The sequence below is a fragment of the Akebia trifoliata genome, chromosome 11 (assembly GCF_017979445.1).
Source record: "Akebia trifoliata isolate Shusen 1 chromosome 11, ASM1797944v1, whole genome shotgun sequence".
NCBI classification, from domain to species: Eukaryota; Viridiplantae; Streptophyta; class Magnoliopsida; order Ranunculales; family Lardizabalaceae; genus Akebia; species Akebia trifoliata.
The window spans coordinates 43,350,878-43,376,088 of record NC_141385.1 but is presented as its reverse complement, the minus strand read 5'-3'; the positions used below and the strand labels follow the sequence as shown (position 1 = coordinate 43,376,088).

At 33.9% G+C, this 25,211-nt stretch overlaps 1 protein-coding gene and 1 pseudogene across 2 annotated transcripts; both read left to right on the top strand.

Moving 5' to 3' along the window:
* The first annotated feature begins 2,980 nt into the window (after nucleotides 1-2,980).
* LOC147391876 (acyl-CoA--sterol O-acyltransferase 1 pseudogene) lies at nucleotides 2,981-4,135 on the top strand (annotated as a pseudogene).
* A 4,183-nt stretch (nucleotides 4,136-8,318) lies between these two features.
* On the top strand, nucleotides 8,319-11,656 carry LOC147391875 (rho GDP-dissociation inhibitor 1-like). 2 transcript variants are annotated; one of them, XR_015170252.1, is made up of 6 exons: nucleotides 8,319-9,129; nucleotides 9,228-9,294; nucleotides 9,830-10,048; nucleotides 10,196-10,320; nucleotides 11,077-11,312; nucleotides 11,466-11,656. XR_015170252.1 is itself a non-coding variant. In XM_086417179.1 (5 exons), exons 1-5 carry the CDS (start codon nucleotides 8,866-8,868, stop codon nucleotides 11,152-11,154), a joined length of 753 nt encoding a protein of 250 aa, XP_086273305.1. In that variant the 5' UTR covers nucleotides 8,319-8,865; the 3' UTR covers nucleotides 11,155-11,656. The 2 variants fall into 2 exon arrangements, 1 of the variants encoding a protein (XP_086273305.1); XM_086417179.1 differs by having other exon boundaries at nucleotides 11,077-11,656.
* The last annotated feature ends 13,555 nt before the right edge of the window (nucleotides 11,657-25,211 follow it).

Below are 25,211 nucleotides of genomic sequence, written 5' to 3'. Positions count from 1 at the left end.
ATTATGTTTGTGAAAAGGTACTTGAGCAAGAGATTGAGTTAGAGAATGTGCGGACAGGAGAAAAAGTTGCAGATATTTTCACAAAGGTGCTTTCAAAATCAAAGTTCGAGACATTTAGAACTGCACTTGGATTAATAGACAACAAGCATGCATTAAGGGGGAGTGTCAACAATTAATGCATCTTGTGGGTGCTGCTCTGCACGTGCATACCTGCTATTGGATAATGTTTGACTTGGTTAGATATTAGTAGAGAACTAGTGCAAGCTATATTTTTGGCTTCTCTATTTATTTATTTCTGGGGTGTGCTTGAACATGTTGCTTTCTCTTATTTTTCTTTTTCCTTTTATGTGTCAGAGAGTGCACACAAGGTGTTTGTTGTATGGTCTCAACGAATCTATAGGAGAAACAAAGTATTAAAAGTTTGGTTTCTTTACTGGTTGTACGATCATGACCAGCCAGATCACAAGCTCGGAGCCAGGCATGTCTTTGATACCATGTAAGACTTTCAAAATGACTGAAATATAGAGACGTTTTGAGATAATGAAATTCCCAGATTAGTTTAATCTCAAGTGAGATTCCTTGAGAAAGTTGTAGATACACATAACTACAATAACTGCATAATTGAGCTATCGTGGAAATCTAATCCTAACTAAATCAAGATAATGCTACGGTCCTTCATTATACACTTTAATACAATATAACAACATATAATATTCCAATATTACGTGGCACAATTTTTTATTGGAGATTAAACACATTGGACTTCGTTTTATGTAGAAAATGACTTGATTAGGAGTCTGATGTGTTTTAAACTCCATTCAACATGTGCCACGTACACCGTTCTTATTCTACATGAATGGGACTAGGGGTGTCAATGGATAGCCGAAATCCGAATCTGAATTCGAATTCGAATTCGAAAAATCGGATATTATCCAAAAATTTCGGATATCGGATATCGGATTCGGATATCAGTTTTATATTCGAATGAGTTTCGGATACGAATTCGGATATCGCGATATCCAATTCGATAATATCCGCTCCGATAATGATATATATATTGTGTATTTATGTTTTACAACAAAACTTTTTTTATATGTATTTATCGTGTTATGTATTCATGTCATATAACAAAATGTTATTTTTTAACATTTATCTTCTCTCTCAACCATCTTCAAACGTGAAGAACCAGAACCCACTCTCTCAACCATCTTCAAACGTGAAGATCTAGAACCCAGAAGACGTAACAGACACATGGTTTCGATCGAACTCCGTAACTAGTAACTACCGTTGTCTTCTCCGGTCGGCGACCATTAGGTACTCTCTCTCTTTCTCTCTCTCCGATCTAAACAAGTCGGAGTGACTTTTCGAAGAAAATATGTGGGTTTCAACTGTGTGAACTTCGACCCGTCTTCTCCGACCGGCGAGCATCCAGGTACATTCTCTCTTTCTCCGATCTGAACCAGTCGGTACATTCTCTCTCTCTCTCTCTCTCTCCGATCTGAACGGAGTGATTTTTCGGATGAAATTTGTGGGTTCGACTGTGCGAACTCCGACAGATTGAGGATGATGGTATTTCGTAGGATATTTTATCGGATCGAATATTATCGGATATCCGATATATTTTTTGTATTCGAATTCGAATGTTTATTAGGGATATCCGATCGGATTCGAATTCGAATTCGGATAGTAGTATTTTTTTTCGGATTCGAATTCGGATATAGCACTATCCGATCGGATAGGTATCCGTTGACAGCCCTAAATGGGACACCTTACCTAATTCTGATTCGAGTTTAGAACACATGGTACGTAGCCTGATGAATCTATCTCGTTTTATCTACTTTGGGACATGGGCTCGAGTTTCATGCGAATGGTAAGGTGTTCCATTCATATATAATAGAAATGGTGTTCACGTCCTTGTTAGCAATTCAGAATAAGGAAAAAAATTGATACGTGAAAAATTCAAGTTCTATTTGATTTTGGATTGCAAAAAGTCCAGTCTAAAATTTTGTCAAAAATTCAATAAATAGAAAATATGCGGCATGTACTTTATATGTGTATTATCCGTCTCATTTCAAAAGTTCGAAAACCAAAAATTTAATAATATGATAATGATGTTAATGGTGATGGTGAAGGTGATGATAATAATGATGGTGGTGATAATGAGAGCATCAAGGTTATTGTTCCATTCGTTTATAAAAGAAGACCAGAGTCCAGAGTTAAATCATCAATTTGAAAAATTAAGGTGGTAATAAATATAAAGGGGACATATCATTATTTTTTAAAAGATGAAAGAGACTCCTCGTACCATGTTTTAAGAGTCGCGATCTAGAGTTTTGTCGAGTTCAACTAACCTTACTAAGTTAGTAAGGATTTCAACCTTACTTATGGGTCCTTGGACTCACCTTGTGGCATCCAAGAGCATGATTCAATGCGTTAGGATTGTAGAGGAAATTTTTTTATGAACTTTATAAAATAATTCTCAGGAAAATTATTTTTTATTGTTGAATTTTAATTTTAGATTTGGGAATTAAGTTGAAATTCGGTAGTCATTCATATTCAAAACCTTGTATCAAGTTCAAAATATATTTAATTTAATTTAATTTTTTTTTTGAATTTGAGTTTTTTTTATAATTGTGATGTTGGATTGCTGATGTGATCATTCATTTGAGCAAAACGTCCCTTATTAAGGCTTAAAATCTTCCTAAGAATGTAAGGAAAGTGTTTCGTTCTAGGGATTGTGCACATGAGGTTTTTACTGATCCCATGGCCCCACTATATCATGGGCAAGCGTACATTTTTTTTTTTTTTTTTCTAATCATGGGCAAGCGTAAATACCGATGACCAAGAAGGTAGAAGGTTGGTCAACAACGTTAGTGGGTAGGTCCCATGATTTGAATGATAACCATCAAGTGCTGCAACGAGAAGAGGAGAACCTTTTACTTAAGATCAGAAGGAAAATTAAAAGAAGAAAAGGGAAGACATGGAGGAGAATAAGATAATTAACAGTGAGATCAAGAATTTTGTAAAGGTATGGCTCATAGTTTTTGCATCTCTAACCTACTGTTACTTCATATCGTCAAAGATGAAGAAAGGTAAGATCAGACTCCTCTCAATACTACCCATCATTTCCATCTTTATCTTCCTCCCATTAAATCTCTACTCCATCCATCTTGGAGGCACAACTGGTCTCTTCATCGGTTGGCTAGCTAACTTCAAGCTTCTCCTTTTCGCCTTCGGTCTAGGCCCTCTATTGTCCGATCCATCATTATCCTCACTCCTACATTTCATCTCCATTGCTTGTCTCCCCATCAAGATCCAACAAAACCCATATCCAAACATAAAAAATAAAGGCTCGAAATCAACTCTAAACTATGCTATAAAATTCTTAATTATAGCTCTAATGATTCGTACCTACGATTACAAGCAACACATGCACGCAAAGCTTATATTAGTCATCTACTGCTTCCATATTTACTTCGCCCTAGAAATCATGCTAGCAATGGTTTCAGCTCTGGCTCAGTCTCTTCTCGGGTTGAAGCTCGAGCCATAATTCAACGAACCATACCTCTCGACCTCGTTACAAGACTTTTGGGGGAAGAGATGGAACCTCATGTTTAGTAGTGTTCTACGTCCGACCATATATGAACCTGTACGTACTATTTCTAGGCGTATAATACGTAGAAAGTGGGCCATGCATCCGGCTATACTGGTGACATTTGCAGTATCAGGGCTGATGCATGAGCTAATATTCTTTTATCTGGGACGTGTTTGGCCCACATGGGAGGCCATGTGCTTCTTTGTCCTCCACGGGTTATGTTTATCTGTGGAGATTGCAGTGAAGATTGATTTGCAAGGTAGGTGGCAGTTGCACAGGGCAGTTTTCATATCGTTGACAATTGGCTTCATGTTGGTTACCTCTATATGGTTGCTCTATCCGCAGTTCCTACGGTGCGGTGGAGACGTTAGGGGGATCAGGGAGTATGCTGTAGCAGTTGTGTCTGTTAAGAATATGATGCGAATTACTGGAGTCGCCCTAGCTAGAATCGGTGAATTGAAGGCATAGAGAGTTATCTGCTGTTTTAGTTGATGATCTTATTTGTAATTACTCTCTGATGTAGCTCTCTTTCTGGGTTAACGCAAGGGGTGGGGCAGCTTACTGATAAAAATAAAAATGTGTAGAGAGCACCTTAGTTTGCCTAATGATTTTTGAACCCAACCTGACAGCCGGACTCAAAAACTCACCGAGTGTCATGAACAAAGAACTGTAGATTCTTCTGCTAGGGATACACAACTGCAGATGGCAGGTCTATTGTGTATCCCTAGGGACAGATTCTACGGTTCTTTGGCCGTGCTACATCTGTTAGGTTGAGCTCAAAAATCAGCACTCCCAGGATGTTTACAAAAAATCCACCCATCATGAAACTTCTAGCTCTTATATTGAAAAATGTTTGACAGAATGTTTGGCTCTTTTTAAGACCTTTGAATGCTTCCCAAACATATTTTACCTTTATGAGTATGTTTTAATTAAGTTTGAATTTTTAAGAGTTTTTCCCTATATTTTTCAAAAATTTTGAATTGAACCCAAACCCCAAGAAAAGCTTGAGTTTTCTAGGTTCAAGTTTTAATAGAATAAAAAATTGAGCTGAATCCAAACTTTCAGATTTAGTTCCTGTTTTGACAAAAGCTCGACCCGAACATGAAAATTCAGTTTGGATTAACCCTAATGATTACTCCTAATTCTTGGGGTGATGAAGTCATTGTGTTAATGAGGGTTGTCAATGGATTGGACCAGACCTGAAACTCGATCCATTTCAATAACTTTGAGTCTAGATCAATGTTTTGGATTTCAATAAGGACCTGATCTGATAAGGATTCGATTCGATATCTTATTAGATCGGATCTAGATCAACCATATCCCGATTTAGTAATATGTTAGAAAGTATATAAATTATATTATCTATATGTTGAGAAGTTTGAAGTTTATTTAGAATTTGTTTATAAATTCGGGTTTGGGCCGATCCGGATCCGATCCAATTGTTAATGGACTGGGTATGGATCTTAATATTGAGTTATGATAAAACCCGATTCAATAAGGGTCCAATCCGATATTCTTATCGGGTCAGTTTTGGATCCAATCTGATCCTTACTGGATTGATACTAAATCAACCTTGATTCAATCTAAAGGCCAATCCACTGACAGTCCTAGTGTTAATACCATCGACTTGAGATCAAATCCCACCTTTATTTGCACGTATAAAAGGAAAAAAAAAAGAGGAATATTAGTGAATAATGGTGCCACGTGGAGACATGTTGTGTTTGGTGAAGTCCTAATATAGATGGACCAATCAGATTGGACCATTTAGAGAAACATTTTAATGGTAAAGTCCATGAGTCTTACTAAGGGTCCTTTTTTTCAGATGGATAACACTTTCTCCGTCTAGCACCACAACTTTTTATTTTGGGCTTAATCCTAGGTTTTGAAAATGGATAGCTACCAAACTTTCACTTAACTCCTAATTTTAAAATTAAAATTCAATAATTAAAAATAAATTTTTTTAAAAAAATATTTTTTCAAAATTCATAGAATTTTGTCCTCTACAATCTTGAAGCATTGGATCATGTTTTTGGATGGCACAATGTGAGCCCAAAGATCTATAGTCACAGTGAAATCCTTACTAACTTAGTAAGGCTAGCCGGACTCAGTCTTAAATTTAATAGCACAGACTTGGGATCTAAACCCAGGCCCACGTTCACACTTCCACATCCAAAAAAGAAAAAACAAATGAAAAAGATAAAAAATTTGTGATATTAAACTGGTACCACGTGGAGTCAAGCCATACTCGCTATCATGTTGAGTTTCCATGGGAGCTTCAGCTACTCATAAGCTTCGCCAGAAGCTAATAATGATTTTAAAATGAAATATTAGGGACAAGTGGCTTTCCATATATCTGAATATATCTTGATTTAAATTATCTTAAATATTTAGACTTTAATCGGTAAGGTTTCTTTGCTAGTTTTAAATTGGCTTCTTTTCTACTTGTACCACCATAATATATATTTTACTCACATATGACACTCATTAGAGCAATTAGGGACTTAAGATCCATTTCTAGTCCAAAAATCATTATATTTAAAACTTCCTTATCTCACAATTGAATGTTTCCTCTTACTCTTGAAAGTGTTCCATTAAATGTATAAAGAAGCAGATTATCATTGATTATTGACCTTTCTAGCATGAAGCAAAATTAGTTGGTTATCTCATTATAATTATCTATTGTTTTAGTCTTTTTTCGATCTATATTTATTCCATAATTTTATAGAGTAATTGATAAATTTCATAAATTCAAATTCATCTAAGGACCAATATGATCGGATAGACAACTTTTTCAAATAAAAATAGATTCCATCATAATATACAAATATAGCACTCTCCTATTACAAATAGATGGAATTTTTTATTCCGGGTCTCATATTATATCTCAAAATTGGAACTAATAAAAATTAAAAATGGAAAATTTTCAAATATAAGACCATTGATATCGAATACTTAAATAATTTGGAAGGACTTTTTTTTTTAAACTTCAAACCATGTTTGAGGCTCTTTATCAAATGAACGTCTGAGATTAAAGGATACTCCTATTGACAATGAATCTCTATCACTATCATTAGGGTGTTTCTTCTTTTTGTGGAAAATTCAACAAAACATCAATCATTCATGAAGCAATTAATACGCATCATAATACATTACAGATTACACGTAATAGTCAAATTGATTCCAAGGGTGACAAAACAATTCCCAAATAATCATATCTGCTTATGGAAAAAGAAAAAAAATCATAATTAATGGAGGAGCTTGTAAAGGAAAGGTCAACCATCATCATCTGTGGGTCCCACCAGGGTACTCTAATGATTCTAACTTCCAATTTGCCACATTCCATTGGCAAGTAGGAATAGATATAGATATTGTGGTTTGATCATATGGTGAATGGTGGTGATGATGTATATCCAAATAAAATGATCAACACACCCTTGACAAGGGAAATGGGGAAGAATGAAAAAAGAAGGTACCTATATATGGGTATATATACCATCATGAGATATGTGTTTTAAGAGATTTGGAGTCCACGCTATTAATCCACCTTAGCATTTTCAAGGGTAATTTAGACATCTCACTTTAAATTTTGGCTAATATTTGAGAAACTCCTAGAGTGTTGAAATTGATGACATTCTTTAGAGAGACTAATAAAATGACTTGAATGCCCCCATCTTAAATCTTTTGGCGAAACTCCTTTATTTTTCTCTAAAGTCTATTATTTAGAGGCTGCCATGGGTTGTGTCATGTTGTGCTGGTTTGAGGTATAGGCTATTTTAAAATTTTATCCAATCCAAATCCGACTTGTTTAATAATTATGTGTAAACCTTAGACCTAAATTGAACCCATTTATTAAATAGGTACCATAATACAACCCGTGTACCAATTTAATAAATAGATTGGGTTGTTGTATTTAGGTTGACATGCATAACTAACTCTTGAACATGACAAGATTATACCTTGCTTGGCCTATTTATGGGCTTCTAATATTAAAAGGAGTAATTTTTTAATAACTTGTTAAATAGTTGTTGATATATGAGTTACCTCTTATATTTCATGATTGAGATCGATTATAGAGGTTGGTTGTATGAACACGACATGTTATAATTAAATGGTTCAGAATAGTTTAATTGATATCCCTCACTCGGACATGGCCCATTTAATATATGGATTAGACTTTTCAACATGATTATGAACTAATTAAACAGAATTATGCTCAACCCAAAATTGGGTTAGAGAAGTCAACACAATTATGACTTGAACACAATTAAGCTCATCTTAATTGGTTTACAAACCGTTAAAACTTTGTATCATTTTTTGAGTCATTTCAAGGATCATGCAAAGAATTGCCACCCCTACTGTTATCTACAACTTCTAGAGAAATTGTTTTTTTATATCTCATCTTCAAATTCAACATTTTGTCATCTTCAACCTTCAGACCTCAAGGACAATATAAGATGCTTGGGATCGGGGATAAAGTCGGATAAGTTTAAAATAACTTGGACTATAGGTTGAAGAGTTGCAGACTATTGATTCCTAGTAAAATAAATAAATTAGTTTGATATTGGAAAGGGTATTTAGGTCATTTTTTACTAATCTCTATCAAAGACAGAGGCCTAGAGCCATCGAAATCAGTTTTAGAACACCGTTATCTCAAATGTTCACCTAAATCAGGCCATTTATAATCCTCCATAAGAAAGAGTCAAAGGGCACCTAACCATCCACCCAATGTTAGGCTGTGCGATGAAGTTGTGAGAGCCTCGAATCGCGGCGTCAAGACAAATGCAATGTGACCTTCACGATCTCCCCATACCTCCTTCACTGCTTCTTTTTTTTTTTCCCTCCCTCCCTCCCTCTCTCTCTCTCTCTCTCTTCATATATTCGGACCATTTCTCACTTTCTTGGATTCCTTCAAACTTCACCCAAAGAACCCATCTGTCTCTCGTCTCAATTCAGAGGTTCACCAACCTTAACCAAACATTAACTAGTTTCCTTTTGTCGTTCTCCATTGTTGTGTTTTCTTTTTTTCCTCATATTTTTTTTTTCACCTTTCCTTTTGTCTTCTTAGTAGTTCACCATCTCTGGGTTCTCTTGGGTTGAGAGGTTTGTTACCTTTTTAAGATTAGAGGCTCTCTAAGAGTCCTTTTCTTTGTTTTCCTCTTCTGGGTTTCTCCCAATTCACTTATTTTGAGTGTTGTTTCGCGGGTTTTTCTGTCTTGTTTTTTTGGTGAGGTGGGTATTTGGGTTTCCTGGTTTTTTTCCTTCAGTTGTTGATGTCTTTGGCCATTGGAGCCGTTTCAAGTTCCACCAAGAACATGGGTTTTGATGAGAACAAAGAAGTAGAGAAGAATGCAATTTCAGGAGCAAAAACAACAACTCCTACAACTCCAGAGGCTCTTGATGAAGGAGAAGAGAAGTTCAACAGACAGATGAGTGAGACTTCTATTTATGCAAGTGATGAGGAAGAAGAAGATGAAGAAAAAAAGATAGAGTTGGGTCCTCAATGCACTCTCAAAGAACAGCTTGAGAAGGATAAGGTTTGTAAAATGAAATGCTCTGCATTGAGTCATCTTGTTTAATTTTAAATTATATATGTGTTTTTTGTTTATGTTTTGGTTATTTTTCGAGGGAGTAGGAAGATGAGAGTCTGAGGAGGTGGAAGGAACAGCTTCTTGGGAGTGTTGATTTGAATTCTGTAGGAGGTATATTCATTCTCCTCTTCTTTTTTTTTTCGTCATAGAATTTAATTATTTAAATTGGGTATCGAGTATTTTCTACAAAATTGATCCAATGCTTTTGTGTAATTATTTATTTGGAAAATTTTACAAGAAAATGCGACTAATTGTTTAAATTTTGATTGTTCACCCATTTCTCAAAATTTATCTTTTTTTTTTTTTCCTGTTCTTATAGAAAATTTCTTAATGGGGTCAAGAATCAAGATATTGACTCTCTCTAGTTTTATTCATTAGTTATTTATTTGTATTAAAAAATTAGTTTTTTTTTTTTCAATTGAAGTTGTTGTTTTTGTATAATATTTTGGAATGAGAAATTAGTTGTCAAGATTTTGACTTCTTTTTACCATTTTTATTCATAATTGACTATTTCTGTTCATGAATTCTGTTCATTTTTTTTTATAAATCCTTTTAAGGTTCCTTACTTTTGGTTATGGAAAGTTGGGTTTTCTTTTTTTTTTTTTCTTTTGGTTAATTTATATTGTGATGGTTTCTGTTATTATAGAAACTTTAGAACCAGATGTTAAGATCCTGAGCCTTGCAATCCTCTCCCCTGGTAGACCAGAGCTTATTCTTCGAATTCCTGAGGTCGGAAACCCCAAGGGCTTATGGTTTACATTGAAAGAAGGTAGCCGTTACAGCCTAAAGTTCTCTTTCCAAGTCAGCAACAACATTGTCTCTGGCCTAAAATATACCAACACAGTTTGGAAAACTGGAGTCAAGGGTAATCTCCATCTCTTTCTTACTTTTGATCTCAATCAAAAAATCATTCTTGGTCTATTAGAAATCTTGAGGTGAATTGGGTCTCTATTAGTTATCTGTTTTAATATTTAGAACCTTGGATGTTTACCTCACATGATCCTTATATCAGTGGATAGCACAAAAGAGATGCTTGGAGCTTTCAGTCCTCAGGCAGACCCCTATACACATGAGATGCTAGAAGAGAGCACTCCGTCTGGTATTTTTGCTAGAGGATCATATTCAGCAAGAACAAAGGTAACTTCAACCACACCACCTTTTTCTATATAAATTTTTTTTTACTAGGCAAGCAACATTAGTGGTTAGTAATTAGAAGGTGAAGGCAGATTTTAAGAGTCGTGATGTTATACACGAAATCTGGATAATAATGGCTTTCTAAACTCATGCCCATATTGGATAAATTCTCATCAGTAGTGATGTGGCATCATTAGTTTGTGTTGCATTCTAACACATCCAAGGGGATTCAAGTGTTAATCCTTCTGCATTCTTTAGTTTTTTTCTTAATGGAATTAGCAAAAAAATTAAATTCTTAAAGGAGCAAAAAAATTAAATTCTTAAAGGACCATTGCTCCATATATAGTAGCCCTGATGGAACTATCTTAACAATACATTTGAAAAGTCCAAGTTGTGATGTCGGACGCTCATGATCTTGGATACACATACTAATCTTCAGGAACTTTTTCTATGGAAAAGTATCTGACAACTTGTTTACTTAAATGATCTGTGGTCCATCTCTAATTATCTATCAGTACCACACATGTTCTCCCTGACTCATCAATTATTATACTCTTTAGGTGTGTGGGCAAAGCTAACTCCCTGAAATGTAATCTCTTTTTCTCAAACTTAATGAGTCTGATATTTACAATTCTGGCACATCCAAGAAACTCAACGATCCACCATTTGATCTATTTTTTCTGATTTATCTTTCCTAATTTTCATAGAAATTGTATAATCGTAACTCTTAAGGATTTATTTTTCTGTTAATTTTGTCAGTTTGTGGATGACGATGATAAATGCTACTTGGAGATTAACTACACATTTGACATCCGAAAAGAATGGGCATCGACTTAAGTTGAGAACTCACACTTAACTTTCAGCAGTTTGCCATCCTTCATCTACATTCTAGTTTGAGAAAATTCACTTTGATTATCTAAACAAGTTCTGATCCTGCTTGAGGCCAGTTTATAAAACTGTGGAGTGCAACAAGAGGAAAGCTTGAAATTCATTTGGTGGGTACCCTTTTAGCCCTTTGATAAGCAAGATCTTGGTCTGTTTGAGAGCTTTATTTTCCTTTCTTCCCTGAATTTCTGCAAATCATGACCATTGCTTTAAAGTAGTTAAGCTTCAGTTGTTTAATATGAGCTTGTAAACTATTTTTATAGGAGACTTTTGAAAGTTGACAGCAATGCAGGTAATGATTTTGCTGAATAACTTTTTTCTTTTCTTTACAACCTTCCACTACTTCTCATGAATTATGTCTACTGTGTGGGTAAAGTTGGTCTGAGACATTTACTTTATCTTTGTTGTATTAACTTTATCTTTTAACATTGCTAGGCTTTTTCTTTTCTTCCCATTCCTTGTCTCATCAATGATTTGGTTTGTATTTCTGGTCTTCTAGTTCTTAAAATTTTGAAAAATAAATAAATAAATAATGATAAAAAAATAAATTTCTGACACCCAGCATTCAATTCTAATTATTAAATATTTTTTTACGGTCTAGGAAATTCTTTCAGTAATTTTTTCGATACTTGGCGATTCCATAATACATAATTCAATTGCAAGACATTACCTATTATATAATACTAGTATGTGTATGGGCCAAATGCTCATGTTGGAAATTGAAATCAATTGATTATGTACTACTAATCTTAGTGAATTTCGTTTTAGATCCCCAATCAAAGTGATCCTCTTATATTTGACGATAGTGTTGATTTCGAATCCACGACGATCATTCATGCCTTAACCAAGGAGTTGAAATGGAACATAAATTTTGACCACATCATTTAATTTCATTTTCACTGTGGTCCTTGTTAATTTATTTTGATCAGATGTTTGGGGTCCAGCCCTAGAGGGAATAGATGAGAGTCTTTGCTAACTTTTAACATTCGATCATTTTCACTGTGGTCCTTTACTCTTTTTGATGTGTTTTAGATCAAAGTTGTGGGAGCAACAACTCAGCTCTTGCTGGTTGGCGAGAATTGGCAATTTCTCACCAGATAATGTTATTTTGGCATTTATCTGGGTTATTATTATTAGAGTTGCTATTGGCACCCCAACTTTTACTTATTATACCCCAATTAAAAATAAAGAAAATAAGTGATTGGTTGATAATAAGTCAAAGTTGGGGTGTCAATAGAAATTCTCTCATTTATTTTCCTAGATTTCTTTTTGGGGTTTAAGATTTTATATGAGCCTAATCATAATTGTAAACAACTGTTAAAATTGTTTGAATGAGTATTATAATTTTTTATAATGCTTAGATAATAATTTTAGCCAAACCTTTGTAATGTTTTTATGGTGTATTTTAATTTCTAATTGGGGTGTGATAAATAAATTATGAAATTGGGATATAATAAATAAAAGTTGGAGTGCCAATGGTAGCTCTCTATTATTGTGGTGTTCGTATTATCTCATCCACTATAGTGATCATCTTGGGCTCATGTACCGTTGAAATGAAAATTTGGCCCACCTATTGGTGACCTGACTTACACACCATACTTAGGTTGATATGATTTCCAACAGTAGGATTTGAGCACTTTTAATCATCAGCTTCAAACCAACTGTTTTTACCCAGGAGCCTAGACCATAATGAAAAATGATTAAAACCAACACGTAGTTAGTACCAAATATTTCAGACTTCGGAAACATGGTTTCATCAAGAGGTAGGCCAAAGTTTATTCCAACAACAACAAAGCTTTATCCCAAAGATTTGGGTTTGGCTCAACGAACTAGTTCCTCCATTCCACTTTGTCTAAAGACAAGTTTTCAATTTCACTTGATAAGGGCCGTAAAGAGACATCGTGTTGTTCTTGAGTATGTCATCAATAAATTCATTCTTATTCCTTGTTTGTTATACAAGGGCTCTAGGTCTTAGTTTCAATAACCTAACATAGCCACCAAACATAAGATGTTGACTCCTTGAGCCGGTGTCAAGCTCAACAGCTAAGTCTGCCATCGATAAGGTTTAGGCCGCGTATCATTCTATTGAAACAAATAAAAAAATGGACCTAGGCCTACTCAAAGTACTCAGGTTTGTTGGATATTAAGGTATTGGACTCAGATGTATAAACACTGCCCAATATATCAATAAGGTCAAGATTACACTCCAAACCTGAATTCAAAAATGTTGGGTAATTGGGAAGGCAGCATCGATCAACCAATAAACCTCAATATTTCCCATCAAATCCCTTGGCATCTCGATCATTCGCATACACACATCTTTTTGGTTTTGCCAGAGATTACCTGCTCACTCCAAATATACATCTCTTTGAGTGCAAGGTTGATCAGATTTATTAAGAAAGCCCACTCTACTTCCCTAACTGTGCCTTTTATGATGAAGTCCCCGCCCCGCCGAAAGAGAGGTTAATTTACCCTCCAAGAAAGAGACTCGAGCACAACTTAAAAAAAAAGTAAAACACTTCCAATTGGATTTTAACATACCTACCCCCACCAGCTGCAATATGCCTATGCACAGTTCCTTGTCCCTATCTTTATATGATTTCCACATATTTCCATCTCAAGTTCATTTTCAACTACCACTTTCTTTTTGAAGTCTTATTTATCCAGGTTGGTTTTCTACAAACTCATTAATCGTCTCATTTATATGCGTTAAGAATTGGTAGTTTCACTTTGATGTTGCTCTTGAAGAGATTTGGTAATTTTTGTTCTTCCATAAACTTTATTCTTACTTCTTAGTGTAGGAAGAAGAGAAATGACCCATTAAGAAAAAAGATGAAAAGCCCAATTAAATGGGGTTTTGATCTTGGAGGGTTGGGCTTCTGTTCAAAACTCTCGGCAGTAGGCACCCAAAGTAAAAAAGAAAGAGGAGAACGAAGCAAACCCATCTGTTTGGTTCAAGTAATGTAGACTCATACATCCGTGTAATTCAAAATGGAAGTTATTATTTGAGAATGAGATGCATTGTATTAAGGTGCACAATTGGTAAGTAATATAGAAAATACTAATTGATAAATTCTAAATATATCATTCTTCATCTCATGCATCTTAATACATTAATGCATATCATATTCTAATACCCTCCTACAATTACATAATTCTTTGAAGAAAGAATATGCAATTGCTTGCATTAAATAGTTGCTCTCAATCTCATAAGGTAGCATGTTCATTGATGTGCAAAAAATCAATCATGCTATCTTATAGCCGATCACCATCGCATCTCACTCATTTTTTAGTTTGTCGGCGTAGTTGACTCACTAGATCAGATTTGTCATGATTCTTCCAAGAAACATACAAAATAGGATCATGGGGCTTATGATTGAATTCTTATTGGAGATGTTTAAGATAAAAAGAAAATAGAGATCATGAGACATAAAGAGAGTGGAGTATGGAAGTTATAAAAATGTAGAGGAAGGTGTGATGTTTATTGAAGAAAACTATAATAATACTAGAAGAAGAAGAAAAAGATTTAGATCTGACAATGCAATAACACCTTCATCAATGATCAATGTATCAAGATCAAATTCTCAGTAGAGTTTAGGCTTTGATACCATGTAGAAAAATGATTTTATGTAGAATCCTTGGATGATTATTATATGAACTATAATATAATACTTATAGAGATTACATCAACCAAGATATATAATGTAAGTTTAATATAACAAATTTAATTAACATAAATCAATCATAATATTTAAATTTAAACATGTTAGTTACTATTCATTCCTAACATAGAAAATACCAATTTATATATTTTACATATATCAATCTTCATCACAACCTTCTATTTGTGATGAAATTCATTAGTAATGATACAATATGCTATTACCCATCAGGGTGGGGGCTCAGTGGTAAGACGTTGCCTCCTTGGTTGTGAGTTCAAAATTGAGTACTTACAACTTGCCGTGATTAAAATGGAACACGTGGTTGTGGGGCTCTGTGTGGGCCCCAAGTAGTTATAGTCTCACCAATGTGAGGATTCTCCCTTGATCACCAAAAAATATGATGCAATGTATCTCATGCACCCTGAGACAATGCATCTCAATCTCTAATAGTTACCATAATTCTCATGGTTACTATTTTTTTGATGGGTAAGCTGGACATGAACCCACGAGCACAAAGTTAAGGTTGCAATATGCTAACCAACTAAGCTATGAGTCTAAACGTAGAAGAAACTGTTTCTCAATCAATATCTCCAACTCCAGCACTGTCACCAGCCAATGATAAACTTAGCGTTTTACTCACGGTAGTTGGCCCATTCCGCACCTTAGCTAAATTGAACAACGAATTGTGATTTTCTGACTCTCTTTCAGCATACACTCTTTGTACGCTTCCTGACCTGGTAGTTACATAATCATAAATCTTTTTCTTGAGTATCCCGAAGCTAAAAATCTACGGTTTTGTCATGGGAGCGTATGAAAAACGAGATTCAGATTATCATGACTCTCAAACAAACCCAAGTCATCTAGACTCTGCCAAACCAATTAACAACACATAATGTCTCCTTCCATTCCTTGCGCATTACACTATATGATCAGATTTCAAGAACCTTGGCCCATCATCTTTATTTATTTATTTTGGTGGGACTAGAAAAGATTAACCTCATTCTCCAAGTCCCGTGTTCCCAGTTGTTCGTTTAGTGTCATTTTAACTAAATAATATAATAATAATAAATCTCTTCATGCTTCATATGATTTATGGCATACTCGCCTTGGACATGTAAATCATTTTGTTATTTCTTTTCTTAATAAAAAAAGGATAGCTTTATGTTACTTCTTTATTGCCATCTCTTGCGATATGTAGTACATGTCAAATTGCAAAGAATCACCGTTTGCCTTATTCTCGTACTGAACATCGATTTTCAAAGGTGTTATATCTTATTCATTGTGACCTATGGGGCCCATCTCCTATAAAGTCAAATTTGGGTTTCACATACTATGCTTTATTTATTGACAATTATTCTCATTTCACTTGGTTTTATCCATTGAAATTGAAATCTGACTTCTTTAATACTTTTATTCAATTTCAAAAATTTGTTGAAAATCAACATTCTACTCATATAAATTTTTTTCAAAGTGACGGTGGTACAAAATTGACTAACAATTACTTTAAAGCACATCTTAGTACCTATGGCATTCATCATCAACTCTCTTGTCCTTATACACCCGCACAAAATGGTCGCGCTGAGAGGAAACACCACCATGTGACTGAAACAGGTCTGGCCCTCCTTTTTCATTCTCACATTCCCACTCACTTTTGGGTTGATGCTTTTAGCACTACGGCTTACATCATCAACCGTTTGCCCATGCCGTTTCTCGGAGGTAAGTCACCTTTCTCAACTCCTATATGGTTATTCTCTCAATTATGAAAATTTTCATCTATTTGGTTGTCGTGTTTATCCTGGTTTACTTGATTACATGACTAACAAGTTTTCTCCTGGTAGCATCCCTAACATTTTTCTGGGTTATTGATCAATGCTATGTAGATTGTAGAAATGTAGATTGAACAACTATTATAATAAAACTTGGGTAAATAGGATTCGTTCTATAGGGACAATCGTGATTCAAATGTTTATTCGAATTGAAATCAAAACAAAGTTTTAAAATAGATTAAAAAATTACAGCTAAGAAATAAAATAAAATTGAAATAAGAGCAAGAATAGAGATTGAAAACAATGTAAAAGGGGCTTAGATAGATCAAATTGACTTTTACAAGTCATCCTATTGCTGAATAATTCTCATTTTTAACTCAATCCACGTAACAAATTGTTGTTCGTGGATTGGAAGATAAATCGATTAATCACTTGAAGGTAACTAGAAAAATAACAATTATGAATCCTAAACTTATAAGAGATTATCCAACTTATAGGCCCTGCTTGTTTGCACCGTAAACAAACGCAAACAGAAATGTTTACGTTTGTTTGCGGGATGTGAGTGCTTGGATGCTAAAATTATGGTGGACCCCATCGTAAAGCAACACAAAACTTAATTAAAATTACAACAAAATCTTTGTAAAATGTTGTGGAGAAAATACCTCCACAAAAATTTACGTTATGTTAACTTTCCCCTCTCTCTCTCTAACTTTCCCCAACTTCTTAAATATTACCCAACGTTAATATAATTATTATTTAAACAAAAAATCGTAAGATAGAATCCTACTTGGAGCTAGTAAAATTGCATTATAATTTTTTTTTTATATTTTAAATATTAAGATTTTTTTAAAATATAAAAAAAAAACGAGGGATAGAATCCTACCTTGTTAATATATATTTATTTTTAAAATTTTAAAAAATAATTGTGGGATAATAGTTTTACTTGCGTTAATTTATATTTATTTTTTATAAATTAAAAAATATATTTTTCATTAGATGTAGGGTATTAAAATGAGTTTGGGGCAAGTTACGTTTAGGCACTATCAATGCTAATATTGATATGTTTGGGGCAATGGGGTTTCTTTTCAAAATGAAAAATTAGTAAATGGAAGTTGATATCATGTAGTAGATGTTTAAGGTAAATTGTGGGTGATAAAAGAAATTTTGGATTTCTATTATAATCCTAGTTTAAAGATAATAACATTGTATGACCTATATGAAAATGTTTTGTCTATAATTTTTTGATTTGTTTTAAAGTAATATATAACTATATATCCTTTTTTTTTAATTTAACTTCAAATAAGGTTATAAAAAGAAAAATAATTTTTCTTTTTAACGTTTATGTAATAATCAAGCAAACGTAAAATTTTCCATTGGACACAACTAAGCACTCTAATCACAAAACTATGTAAATTTCAATAAATACAAAATTTTGCAAACACAAAATTTTGTGTTTGTGACAGTTTATGTTGCAAACAAGAAGGGCCTATATTTCAAATTCATCACAAAGCATGATTAAGCTTGAACTCATCTAAGCAATAATCATTAAAGTTAAAATTGAAAATACAAATTGGATGATCTCACGTTCAAAGACTTCATAAAGACACAATTAAAACAGAAATAATGGAATTGAAACAATAATATTAAGATAAACTCGCTCTGACATCATCGACCTCTCTAAGGAGAAGAGAATAAGAAGAGTCTATGTTGCACTTCGATTCCCTCTTGATGATCCTCCAATAGAGTTAGAAAGAAATTTAAAAAACAAAGATGAAAGAAAAACACTCTTGAGATCTCACTTCTACAATAATTCTTTCTCTTAAAGGAAAATTAGAAAATTATATAGAATTAGCAAGAAGAAGAGGGACAATAGGGACTATTTCTTTAGAGATTGATGCTCTATTTATAGAGAAAAATGTGTGTAGAAGAGTCCAAAAGTAAACTCCATTTTTCTTTACACAAGAGGATAAAAAAGGAGAACATAAGTTAAGGATTAGGGCATTCCAAATATTTTTGCCTTAAGATTTGGATTCCAAAATACTGATTTTCAGTACAAGAAACACATGTAATCAAATTTATGAAATTATTTACATATAATTAAGCCTAATTATCATCTAATAACATGCAACATGATGTTTCGAGATTTATCATGACTATTACCTTAATAAGGAGAAATATGAACAAAAATTAAGATAAATGTCTGGGAAATGTGTGTATAATTTAGTGTTTCGAGACACTAATCAGTTAACATTCATCTTATAAAGGTTTTCTTTGTCTTGACCCCACCACCTCCAGACTCTATATTACCCTCCATGCCCAATTTGATGAAAACCACTTTCCCTTTCAAGATACTTCCCAAGCCCAACCCATAACCTCTCTCCAAATCTCAATTTTTCTAGAACCAAGCCTCCCTCCCACCGACATGCCCCTGCCTTCCCCTGCACCACACTCTTGACATATTCCTCAGTTTGGATCCACCTCGTGTATTATTTGTACTGATCCAATGGATAAGTCTTTTCAAGCAATTGATTCTCATGCAGGTCCATTTTTGTCACACTTGGACTTTAGACCGGCTTCTCTGGAGCCCATTACTGAGTTACCCATCATTGATCATACTCCCATTACAACTGCTCCATTGGGTTCTCACCTTATGCTCACATGAGCCAAGGTCGGCATCTTCAAAATGCGCCACCTGGCACATCTCAACCTTGTGAGTTCCTCTAGACTTCTTTCTACTCTTCTTGCATCTACTGAGCCTAAATGATTCAAATCTACTGCTAAAAACCTTGCTTGGCTTGTTGCCATAGATGAAGAAGTTCAAGCCTTGCAAAACAATAGTACCTGGATTTTGGTTCCTCGACCCACCAACACCAACATTGTGGTTTTCAAATGGGTATTTCGAACCAAATACTTGCCCAACGGATCTATCGAACGTCTCAAAGCCCGTCTTGTTGCCAAGGGCCACACACAAGTACCTGGTCTTGACTACACCGACACCTTTAGCCCTATCATTAAGGCTACCACAGTTCGTGTTGTCCTCTCTCTTGCTGTGACCAACAAATGTCCCCTTCGTTAATTAGATCTTCCTCTACAATGCACTTATGCTCTTGAGGAATATTTTCTTCATCTTTAATAACAATAAAATGCTCCACATAAGAACCCAATCGTGCTAAAAAATCTGCAGCTCAATTGTTTTCTCTCCAAAAGAACTGAAAAGTATATATTGTGAAAGTATCCCATAGGATGGTAATCTTAGACAGAATCTCTAGATATTTCCACGTTGGTTCTATCTCATTCATAATGCTTTTGATCAAATAGAGATAATCTGACGAAATCAGGATATTCAGAATATTTCTCATTCTAGTGTATTTCATAGCCTCCATTATTGCTTGAAGTTCAATCAGGATAATGTCATCTTCCATAGAATTACACCATCTTGTAAATAGAGTAACAACACAATTATTTCTCCCTATGAAATCGAAATCTGCCCCATTCAAAGGCCTTGAGCCATCCGTGTTGATCTTGACCACATTCTCCTCCGTAATTTTTCAAAAAAAAAAAATTGTTTAATTTGTAGATTTACTATGGAAAACAACAGCTCCAATTCTGAAGAATTTGGTCACTAATTGATGATGTATCATCATCAATAATGATGCCATTGAAGTGATTTTTAATAACCTCTCCCACTTGTTATATATATAACATAAAAAAGAATTATTAAAATTTTCATACAGCTAAAAGCCATCAAGAGCTTTCAAGGAGAGTTTTTGGAATGAAGAAAGAGTTGAGAATAGGTTCTCAGTTATAAGTTTAAAAAACCCTCAAAAAAATTTAAAAAAGCAATGTGGGATTAACAAATTATTTGAAAAAAGAACCAAAAAGTACTTTTATAATCTTCAATTCAAGTGAAAAGATATCAACCAATACAAATGTTCTAAATAAAAAATACTTACTTTTACTTTAACAAAAAAGTACACAAATCATAAACTAACTTTCTGTAGACACCCCATTTTTGCATCTGCCTAATTCGACAATTCGTCACCCAGTTACCGTGAATTCCTAATGATGATCACAAAAACTCAAAGGCTTGTGAGTATTGTCCCTGATTCTTTCCGTTTTCACTCTTTTCATCTCTCCTACTCGTTACGACTCGACATAGAAATTTACACACGCTTAAGATCGCTACACGTTACACCCAATTTAGCAAGCACGTATGCTTAGGGTTCGCTACACTGTTCAATAACCTAGAAACTTCGCTACGCTAGGAAAATACGACTTTAAAACATAGAAATAATCACGTTGGAACCAAAAGAAACCTCACGCTAAAATTCATAAAAATTTGCAAAATTGACAAAATGACGAAAATATCCCTCATGAATTTCGGACCTCCAAAAGACCTTGAAAGTACCTCCATTGCACTCAGAACATGATTTCGAGTCTAACGGGACCCAAACTGACGAAAATAGATAAATTTAGGAAAAGTCATAAAAATAACCGAAATACCCCTTGACCTCCAAATTTAACTTAGAGATCTCGATCCTTAGGAAAATGTAATAAAAATCAAAATCAAATTTAAAATCTAATTTAATAAAAATTAAAATCAAATTAAAAATTGAACAATTAAAACTTAAAATCAAATTCAAAATTAAACAATTAAAATCAAATTAAAATTAAACAATTAAAATCAAATTAAAATTAAACAATTAAAATTAAAATCAAACAACAATTAAAATTAAATAATTAAACAATTAAAATTAAAATCAAACAACCGATCAAATTAAAATTAAAAGCGTAATAAAAAAATTAAATACAATAAATAAATAAAAATTTAAAAATCGATCAACCAATAAATTTTTTTTAGTTAATTAACCAACCCATAAAAAATGTCAAATTCAATTGATCAACCAAATAAAACCTAAATCAAATGGCCAATTAAAAATCAAATTAAAATATTAAAATCAAATTAAAATTTTTAACTAAACCCAAAAATTCAAAATAATAAAACTCAAAATTAAAAAATCAACCAACAAAAATTCGAAACAAAACCAATTGATCGACCAATCGCCATTGGCCAATAAGAGACCACTAACGTGGTACGAGTAGCGGGGGATCAGCCCACCTCTATTCTCTTAAAAGAAGGAAAGTGAAAAACGTGTAAAAGAAAAAATTAGAAAGAAAACGAAAAATAGAAATTCGATTTCTATTAAAGAGAATGAGGACGTCTTCTTCACAGGTTCTTCTCTCCCTCTGCTCTCTCTTGGACGTACAGACTAGCTGCCCCACCTCTCCTTGACCTCTCTCTGTCGGTAACGCCCTAGCCTTCCCCTCTCCACGCCTTCTTGTCACATCCCTTTCTCCAAACAAATGTGAAATTGTTGTAACAGGTTCTAACTCCCTGCAACTTCGTTGGAGAAGAGACGTGGAAAAAAAGGCCACGTTCAACCTTTTAGCAGCCAAGAGAAGAGCCGAGAGAGAAAGAATCGAAGGAGAGAAACAGAGATGTTCGTTCAGCCTTGTTCAGCCCCTTGAGCAGCCCCAAATACCTCCTCCCCTCTTCGTTTTTCTGCCATTAAAACCACCCACATACCTCCCTTCTTTCTCCATCATTGAAACCAGCACAAAGACTCACAATTTAACCTCCCATTAATCTGTTAACCTAATGGTTTGAGTCTCTTTTTAACGTCCCCACAGCTACCCTCTCCATTATCTCCATAAACCTGCAACCTAGACTCCTCTCTCTCACGTTCTAACACCACCAACTCCTTCTTTTCCTCCTTCACAACCCCAATATGGCCACGTTTTGGCTGAACTAGGATGCCCCCATTGCATTCACGTCACAGGCAGTCAGCCATTACCTTCATCGCACCGAGCACCATCACTTCTTTGTTTAGACCTTTCAAGTTGCTGCTGTAGTGTCAGTGCATCTTATAACATCTATCTCTCCGTCCTCGTCTCTTGGCAGCAGATACTCACAAACTTTGGAGGTCCTATCTGAAGGAATTGGCCCTCATCGTCTTTCTCTATAGGTAAGTTTTGTTTCTTTTTTATTTTTTAGTTTATATTTTTATTTTTATGTCAATAGGATTAGAAAGATATTTATTTTATGTATTTTTTAGTTTTTTTTTTTATTTTATTTTTTATATAGGTAGGACTAGGAAGGTATTTTTTTTTATGTAGTATTTTTATATTTTTCATATCGATAAGGTTAGGATATTTTCTTTTTATATTCTTCTCTATGTTTTTTTGTATTTTTATTATTAGGAGAATTTTCTCTTTTGTATTATTTTTCACTATTTATTCGTCTTTGAATATCAATAGGGTTAGCCAAATATTCATTGTGTATATTTTCTTAATTTTTTTTATTCATTTTTGTATTATTTTTGCATATTAATAGGTTAGGGAAATATTTTTAGGTCTGATATTGCTTGTTTTTATTTGTTAGTCTTTATTTTATTTTATTTTTATTTTTGCATGTTGATAGGATTATAGGTTTTTTTTATCATGGTTATTATGATTGAGTTGGATGTGCATGATCTATGATGATGTTTGAGTTCTTTGTATTATTTTAAGGTTTTTCCATATGATCAACGTACTCCTTGAATTGATAGCTATGCATGTTATTGAATGATAACTATTTTGGAAAGATCGAAAATCATGAATGCATGTCCGTTTGATTATTTTGAGAATTGGTTGAATATGGGATTCTTTTTTATTATTTTGTTAATTTCCAATTTGAGGATTCATCATAAATTCATAATTCCCTGATTTGGAAACTCCTATTTGTAATCCCATTGAAAAATTCATATTTGGAATTTTCTGATATAGAAATTGCATAATTGTCTATTTAAGGAAGAAATATATTTATAAATTCCTATTTTAGGAATTTCACATCTCATCAATTTCTAATTTAGATGATTTTGCAATTTCGTATTTAGAAAGTTCATGAATTTAGAAGTTTCTAACTCAAAATTGTGATCTTTGGAAAATTTCCATTTTGAGAATATTCCATTTTTTTAAGAAATTTCTAATTTGGGAATTCAGCATATATCTCTTGAATTCTGATTTAGGAAATTTTATGTTCCTAATTTGGAAATATTATAAGTCCCAATTTGACAGGTTTCTATTTGTAAGTTTCCTATTCAGAATATTCTCACGATTTTCTATTTTGGACAGTTTAAGGAATACTTGCAAGTGGAGTTTCTTAATTGATTTCAGATCATAGGGCTAATTATGGCTTTTTCAAATCCTTCCATATTTTGTGGAATTCAAAGAAGGACCATGTGATAATTGAGATAATTTTTAGTCATAGGATTTGGTTGGAAAACCCAACATAAATTGATGATGATGACTGGACTGTAGCCTTGATTGTAATCTTTGTATGTTGACCATAGGATGATTTTGGATCGTAGTAGAGACCGATCATCTTGATCGGGCGGGTTCGGTGCCTAACACCTTCCGAAACCCGTAATCTGACCCCTTACCCATCTCTTTGATCTGTGGATTGACCCATATCCGCTTGGAGTTATTTATGGTTCCTAGACCTAAACTAGGTAGCGACTCCCATTTTTCAAAAGTCCCCTATTGATAAATAGGACCCCTATCCACTATTTAGTGAAAAACGGGTCGAGGCGATTTCACTTTCAAATATCATTTTAAAACAAATTAAATTAAATTTATTTGAATCAATTCTAACTAAATATTAATAAACATTTATTTTAACACGCACAACTTCCTTTGGTGACATAATCTCCTCAAATTGTCTTCCATTCCTCTCTTTCCAGCTGAAATAAATGACAACGCAAAAAGTTATAAAAAACATCTAAGTGATGTGTTTACTTGAAAGATGAATGCTATCAATCACTAGAACTTCTTCAATAACCAACTTGGATCCCTCCCTAAGAATACCAAGCCTCCTCAAGCATTGATTCCATATTCATCTTGTAAAACGACAACCAAACAACAAGTTATCGTTCATTTCTTGATCCATGAAAATATAAATGGTAACATGACACCCATTGAAAACCTCTCTTGTTCAGATTTTTAACCATAGAGAGTTTCCTTTGCATAGCTAGCCAAGCTATGAATGAGAATCTAGGAATGCATTTCTTACTCAAAATGATTTTCCTCCAATCTACTAAGCCGTTAATGCCAAATAAAGATAGGTAAGCCGATTTTGAGGTAAATTTACCAATACGATTTAAACCCCATATTACCTTAGGGATAGGCTTAGAATTTATCAATTCTATTACTGCGCTCATACGATCATTATATGGTCTTGGAAAAAACCAGCCACTATCCGAAATAAAATCCTGAATTTTTGCATTAATATGGTTATTGAATTGGTTAATAATTCGATTTCCAAACCTTGAAATAATGCTCTCTCATCTATCCAAGGATCTCTCCATATCAATGTACTTTCTCCATTTCCAACTATGATCCATATATCTTTTTTAGCAAAGTCTCTCGCTTTAAAATACCCCTCCAAGCCCAAGATACATTATTCGGAGCTTGACACCCCCAAATATCTCTATTTGTCACGTATCTATTCCTCATCGATTTAACTCAAGTAATATCATTTTCC